General features: G+C 37.1%; 1 protein-coding gene across 4 annotated transcripts in view; it reads left to right on the top strand.

Moving 5' to 3' along the window:
• The first annotated feature begins 445 nt into the window (after nt 1-445).
• Nucleotides 446-8,012, top strand: part of LOC106654461 (guanine nucleotide exchange factor DBS-like) — a 47,419-nt gene continuing 39,852 nt past the window's right edge. For 2 of the 4 annotated variants that reach the window (XR_001339429.2, XR_001339428.2), the window contains exon 1: nt 1,724-2,056. Coding sequence is in view for 1 of the 4 variants with exons in the window: in XM_014374366.2 (XP_014229852.1) it covers nt 1,819-2,056 (238 nt within the window). In the remaining 3 variants the exon portion in view is untranslated. Of the gene's footprint in view, nt 738-1,571; nt 2,057-8,012 lie in introns of those variants that run through there. The other 2 variants (XM_014374364.2, XM_014374366.2) reach the window with 2 other exon arrangements.

Raw genomic sequence — 8,012 nt, 5'->3', positions numbered from 1 at the left:
AAATTCATCCAAAATCGTTTTTCTGAAGGGTTGAAAAAAGAAACTGCTTCATATCCAGGAAGCATAATTAATTTATAAATGAATTATAATTTTTGTAAAATTTCTTCGTGGATCGGATTCACAATCTACTTATCTTTACAAACTCGAGCATTTAATGAAATTAAGACAAAATACCATTCATACGCACTTACCACTGAAACTGACCACGGATAAAATTTCGCGCACGCCGTTTCGAATCGAGTGTCTGTATATTACGTGTCGGCGCATTACAAACAAACAGTACCCACATAATACTGCGGCATAACGGTGGTGGGTGGTGGTGCAGATTCTGCTGCTATATGCATGTGTCTGTGTATGTGTGTGTGTAGCACCGTATCGCCGCATCGGCATGCAGCAGCAGCACACCGCGGCGGGCTCTCTACTCAGTTTTCCCGAGCTTGCTCGTCCGAGCAGAGCTCGACGTGCGCACCGTGTAACGATATAACTATATATCTATAATATGAAACGCACGTCTCGTGCTGTGTAGTCTGGTGCGTCGTCTGCTGCTGCCGTTTATTACTGCACTGGGCTCGTGTCGGTGTTGTGTGCCTATGTACGCGAGGGATTGTAGCAGAGCTCCTGTCAGTGCAATTTTTCTTTTTATTCATATACTACGATCTCGCGAGTGTGTGCAGAGTGCGAGTATAAACTGTATATATAGAGCGACGAGGGAACGCACGAGAACGAAAGTGTACGAGGTAGGCAGGAAGTGCGCTCCGGTAGGCAAGGATATATAGACGAACGACTTTTCGTCCCTTTGTTATTATACACACGTATCTCACTTCGGAGCTCTGTATATACGTATGTATGTACGGCGCCCCACCTGCTATTCTAGCGCCAATACACCGCACTGACCCTCCTCACGGGAGTTTTATTTACATTACGCACACCGGCGTGTCATACTCAATACCTGTGTATGTGCGCGGTATCTTGGAATGTCGATAATCTTCCAGCATCGAGGATTTTTTCTCCTATCGTGAAAAAAAAAGCTCGCTCGTATTTTCACGCCGGTGGTTTCGGTAAAATAATCTCAAGGCATCTCGCAGCGACGAGCCTCGAGCAACAACAACGCCAGAGTAACTTCGATAAACTCTTCCGCGAGTGCTGGTGCGCGAATAAATTATGAAAATTACGACGATCGCGTAAAGCTAGAAAAAAAAAATAATCATAAAATCCGTGTAGCCTTCGCGATGGCAAACGCGAAATAAAATGCTCGAGTAGTTCTCGTGATTTTTCTACGTTATACACAGTATAACGCGCAATGATAAAAATAAATAGGTGAAACGCTCGAGATGACGATGGCTCGAGGCGATGCCGGTGAAACCACTGCGACGCATCGCTGTCGTTGTCGTCGTGACCCGGTATTATGCGCAAAGCTCGAGGGCGCCCGAGTGCCGCTCAGCCGCAAGCTCCGATAATAATTACGCGGCTCGTCGCTAATAAGCCGCATACATATGTATAAATATGCACGTTGGATGCATCAACATAATAATCGAGAGATGTAGCTCGGCCTTGGAGCGATAAGGCTCGAGTCCCCGTGGTCGCGGCGGTTCGGTTGAAATTTCGATTTTTCATGAAAAAGATATAAAGCTCGATAAACGAAAAGCTTTTTGTGTGTGTGTACGAGTGTATAAGTGTGTCCAAAAGTGTATCCGTGTCTGTATAAGTGTGAGTAAGAGCGCGGCCGGCCTACCGAGTACGTGTGCTACTGCTGCTGCTGCTGCTGCTGCCAAGAAAGAGAGAAAAAAAGTTTGTACTTATGCGGCGTACGTCGCGACAATGGCGTGTTCGCCCACGAGCATCGAAAATCAAATAGACAGTTTTCTCGAGCAGTTTCAACGCAGCGAGCCCAGATCCATGGAGGAACATCATCACCATCGTCATCAGCATCATCAGCATCACCACCAACATCATCATCAGCATCATCATCAGCAGTGCCGCGGTGGTATCTATGACAACGGCAGCAGCATCAGCCGCAGTCGCAGCGACAACCTCGACATCGAGGTTCTCGAAGCCGGTAAGCCAAATTTCTTATAATTTTCGTTGATATACATTTTTGTTGAAAAAATTCTATATTCCAAAGTGAACATTTTACGTGCGTTTATAAATTCTTATATTATATGATAATATTAAGCTGTTGTAGCTGAAGATGTTTTATAATATAAATTCGCGGCAATTAAATTGCTTTTAAGGTAAATAATGAGATAAAATGTGTGTTCGCACTCTTCGTGAATGTATAACGTTAAACTGGGTCATAAAAGCTGCAGATGAAAAATTTATAAACGCGCTCGAATAATGTGGGAAAATTACTTAAATCTCATTATAGTTCAAATTTTATTGGAGACACCGCCTCGTGTATACCTGCTACTGCGGGGAAAAAGGCAGTCAATAAATTCCAATTATCGATAAACGATATCAGATTCTATACGAAATACCTATAAAATAGATTTTCCAACCATTTTTTTTTTTTTTTTTTTTTTAATGAAAATTCTTATGGGACGCCTCGCAGGGTCAGCTAGTAGGCGTTGAGACTGAAGCTGCATAGAAACAATCATTAATACTTTTTAAAATTATTTATGCTTACTTGTGTTTATTACTTATGATATTTTGGCTCGTATCAGGCAACAAACCAACAAAAAATAATTTCTATCTCACAAAACTCAAGAAACTTACGAAAGACAAGAATAAATCAATTCATTATGAGATCAATCAATTATGAGAGCTTCTAAAAATTTTAAAGAGTGAAGAAAAAATTTTATGGTTTTAATGAAATTATTAAATGGCTTCTAGGTTGGTTTTGCAATAAGAATCTTCAGTTAGTACCAATAATATCTCTCATAGCAGAAGTGATCAGTATCTCAAAAAATTAATCAAATTCTTTCACTGACACATGTATATGATCGATTCAGGGTTGCGTATCATTGCTTGAGGTTTATTAAAAATACAGTAACCAATTAAAAGTTCGAATCATTCACAGCTGCAAAAGATATAGGCGTGAAAAAAATTCTTGGCCGATCGTAGCATGAATAATTGCAGGGATCAAGTGGACAAAAATGAGCAGACAGTAATAATTACTAGTAGGCAAAATTTTGTGTAAAAATAAAACATCACAACGAAAACGAATAAATGTGTAATGATAGTGGATATCCCAAGGTTCGAGCAAGACACAAATTTTACTTAGTATAAAAAGAAACTTCTATATAATTAATTATCTATAGATTTTTACAATTGTCTAGAGATCCAAAATCTTCACAGTTTCTGTTAAAAACTCTTTTGTGATCGGTCAAATTTATTCGTATTTTGTAAATATTTTCACACATTCACATTCAAAAACTTTGCCCTTATAAGGAAATCAAATGTGGGTAATAAAATTGCGTTTATATGCAAAAAGTTTATGGCATTCATCACATACGTAATCTTGACGAACTCCGAGCATTGTCCAATAGGTAGTTTCAATAAATTCTATTGATTTTTTTTCGGTGTCAAATCAAATTTGACACCGAAAAAAATTTGAAATTAAGTGCAAATTTTCACAACGTTAACTTTTACTAGCCCGACTTTCGGCGCGCTACGCGTGCGACTACTTCTCGGCCGCTGCGCAAAATGACAAGAGCTATTTTCGGGACACTGTGTATGAAAAATAGTGTACAGGCCTATGCCGCGAAAAAAAGCCCCAAAGCACGTGTTTATCGGCCTCGGCTTCGCCTCGGCCTCAAATTACACGTACTCTGGGACTTTTCTGTTTTTCGCGGCCTAGGGCAGTAATATACTATTAAACTATAAAAATATAAACAATGGGTCGGCTTTTAGTCTCAGTGCTCCCTTCAGAAAACCAATAAAAATTAGTCTTAAGACGTTAATAGGTTAATATTCCACTTTCTCAACTTACTATAACACTCGTATTTGCGCGCTACTAAACAATAGCAAGCTACTGAACGACGAATCACTTCGCTTCTAAATTGCTTACGCTAAAAACCTCACTATACGCTTATAAGATAGGATTTTAATAATAAAATTTTTTTGCGTTCAGAGTTCGAAAAATCTTTAATATGTAAAGGCTTATAGATGCTCGTTTTCAAATTTGAAATTTCAGAGTAGTTGGACTTTTATTTTGGAATTTTGAACTTTTTTATTTTAATTTTTTTTTCAAATTAAATTTATTAATTCTCTCAGAACTTAATTCACACATTTGTATCTTTATGCTACAGATTTTCATTATTATCATAAAAACGATCTAACACAAAAAAAATAAACTCTTCTGAGCTTTGCAGAGTGACGAATAGCTCGGTTGAACCTCAAAATAAATGATTTTAATAAAAGGGAAAATACAATCGTACAATAGAAACACTATAATTACAAAAAAACTGTTTAATTTTCATTAGCTTAAATAATTGACGCTCGTAGCATCAAGATATAAAATTAAATAGTCGGAAACTTTGTAATTTGCTATGTATGATTTATCTTGTATCTTAATCTACCTATAACCACATTATTTTATTACATTTGATCTCAAGCATCGAGTTTCACGAAAGAGCAAACTGATACTCGGAAGCTATTCGATAGACGAAAAAGACAAAATCATGACCAACACGTCAAATAGATGATCCAGAAAATATTTCTAATATTACGTTATTTTGGTGCAAACACGAGCGTCGATAAAAATTGACACATTCTCGTAAATATAGGTGACATAGCCCGCAGGCCTCGTGTGCTCGTATTTATGACGCAGGCAGAAGAGAAGCAGTAGCACATATTAAATAGACCCCGCCGGGCTCACGTAAATTTTCAATTACATCGTCGTAATACGTTTCCTACCCGACCAACCCTAAAGTGCAAATATCGAGTCGATATTCGATGTCACTTACCTTGCTATCTATCAAACCAAATTTTACCGCAGAGGATCGTTGCTAGCGAGGAAGATAATTTTTATAAAATATTACGAAATTTAGGGCGTGCCAACGAGTATCCGTGCATACGATCTGAAATTCGCTGCTTTTATTGCGACGAGAAAAAAAATCCACTTCGCTCTATATAACGTACACCCTTCCCTATTAACGAGGCACTCGCGTATGAAAAAAACAGAGAGTAAAGAAAAAAGAGAGAAGAAAAAAAATCGCAAAGAGGGCTCTCGCGAGCGGAAAATCGTGCAAGAGAATAATCGCCGCAACGTCGGTGGTGCGCGCTGCAGCTATAGTACAATTTCTCAAGCTCACATTTTATTTCATTTTTTTTCTACCCCTTGTTGCAGCAATAAGGAATGCGGGTTAAAGTTTTATAAGCTTCTATTACTGCTGTAATTGTGCATAGATGCAGGTCAGATCTCTGGAGAGGGGAATGAGTAAGGTACTATACTGCTTGAAATTACGTCAACTGTGAAAATGTGTACTTCAACGATGTAACGAGCTTTTTTCGTATACTTTGCGTGTTAAATTTTGAAATGCATAATGATTAATCTCTATTTAATGCAGAACCATTTACTCAGTTGTATTATTTAGCAGACTTCAACTACGCATTGTACAGACATCGTATATCAATGATTTTTTTTCAATCCCAGGTGACATTTGCACAATACGCATCTCTCACGGCGCTCGAACGACCCATCGTTTATCGATAAATGAAAAACTCACATGACGCGCGACGACGAATTGAAATACAAAACCCAGCCCCAATAAATATATATACCTCGTGAGATTCGCAAATATTTAATAGCAACGAGCTCGCGGATGAGCTCTGTACGCGCGATCATTCATTGGACATTTACAAATCAGTCGGCGCGCGTATGTAACATCACGAATAGCCTCGTATAACGTCATGTATATAAGCTGACAAGGGTGCGCTTTGGAGCTTTATAGTCTGTGGCGGTGCTGCTCCATTTTTTATTAATCCATAAAACGTCAGGCGTGCTACTGTATGTTGACGCTGGGAAAATATATACTGTATACTGTACGTATGTACCCCCGGCCGATGAATGAAGTCCGATAAATTTTCACATCGCGCGTAGCCCTTTTTGCGCGACGAAGGCTCTCGTTTCCTTATTGCGCGTTCGATAATTGCTCGCGGACAAATAAGTAGGTGAAGTAAGTAGCTCACTGCTGAGCGCCTAATCATACGCTTATACGTGGTTAATTACTATATCAGAGAGTGAGTGTCGTGTTTCACGTGGCAATTCATTATGATTATTAAAAAGCTGAAAAACTCACTGGTAAAATAGAACATCCAAATAATTCAAAATTTGGATTAATGCAATGATTACGAAGTTAGGAGTACAAGGGGCCGCGATCATATACGTGCCTTCATAATAATCATGATCAATGTTATTTAATAGGTTATGATTATTCGTAGTTTTCGTTTTTCTCCTTGAATAATCCATGGAATTGGATAAAATTCAACCACAATGTTAATGAGTGTATTAGAAATGTGCGTCAACTCGATTATTTGCGAATAACATTTCCAATTTTGCAAATTTAGCATAAATATGATGGTAGCCTAGCGTTACCGACTGAGTGTGTATAGAGAGCCCTTAAAAACATCTGAAAACATCTCACTGAGGCTCATAATTGAGACATTCTTAAAAAGATCTTAAAAAGATCTTTTTTTTTAACGCGGGATTACATGGAAAAAAGAGTCAAAACCAACATTTTGGACCCCTTTCTCCCCTCTTACGCCCACTTCCGATATAAACGTCTATATTCTATTTATTCTGACGCCTTGAAGTGATTAAAAAATCTGAAAAAATTCACAATAGTTATTTATATAACAAGTGCCCAAAAACGCCTTTTGGGCACTTGTTGCATAAATAACTATTTCGTCATACTATTGCATAAAAATACTTTTCAACAATCCAAACAACCTTGAATTTTTTTAGTTTTTTTATCACATTGAAAAACATGACCTCAATTATTTTCAGATTTTTTCAGATAACCTAACACACCTGTTGAAGCCAAAAACCGCTTTTTTTAACGAAAATAATTTTTTTTGGATGATACGGATCCTCAAATTATTCAAATTATTATGCTCTAAATGTACATTTTTTTAGCTACATTCAAAAGTAGTTTCTTCATTTTCAATGACATTAATAAATTCAGACTTAAATTATATTTTGGTACTTCCTCTTCAATAGTTTTTATATTAAAATAAGGGTTTTCTTCCCGTGCTGGGAAAAATCATATGATAAATCATATAATAAATCACATTATTAATCATGCCAAAAAATCATATGATTTTTCCCATGATTTTTTTCAGCAGGGAAATATCTTGAAAAAATCAGTACGGAAAAATAGTTTTTTATGGTTTCTTTTTGATTTTTTCTTATGAAAATTGATTATTTTGGAAAATCTGATACTACCATCGGAAAGCTGAGGAAGTTTCCTATCGAAAGCATATCTTCATTTATTTTTTCCGTCGAATTATGAGCGAGTTTTGATTGGAGCCACACAACGCTGAAAACTTCGCGACCGCGATTAAAACAGCTCGGGAACAGAAAACAGCGAACACAGTAAAAGAAATTCGCTTGTATAGCATTGTAATTCGACGGAAAAAATAAATAAAGATATGCTTTTGACAGGAAATTTCCTTCGCTTTCTGATGGTAGTATCAGATTTTCCGAAATATTTAATTTTCATAAGAAAAAATCAAAAAGAAAGCATAAAAAACTATTTTTCCGTACAGATTTTTTCAAGATATTTAGCTCGGCATGTTTGGTGATGATTTTCTCGGAGAATATGCAATGTATCGAAAAATCTCATATCACCATCGGAAAGCTTAGAAAATTTTTCTATTGGATGAAGTAGTCAGTCACTTTTTTTAAATGAGTTTTAATACTTTTTCAGCCACTTAGAAACTGAGTGATTGGCGTATTTACGCGAAAACATGACTTTTCGGGCCCTAAAAAACAAAAGTAGCCAGAAAAAAATTACCTATCTTTAAATCTCATGTTCACGCATTTTTTTAGCTTCCTAGGACCTTCAAGAACA

Source organism: Trichogramma pretiosum, unplaced genomic scaffold, assembly GCF_000599845.2.
Source record: "Trichogramma pretiosum strain Unisexual culture from Peru unplaced genomic scaffold, Tpre_2.0 scaffold47, whole genome shotgun sequence".
NCBI lineage: Eukaryota > Metazoa > Arthropoda > Insecta > Hymenoptera > Trichogrammatidae > Trichogramma > Trichogramma pretiosum.
The sequence above is the reverse complement of the archived record's forward strand: the minus strand, read 5'-3'. Positions and strand labels throughout refer to the sequence as shown.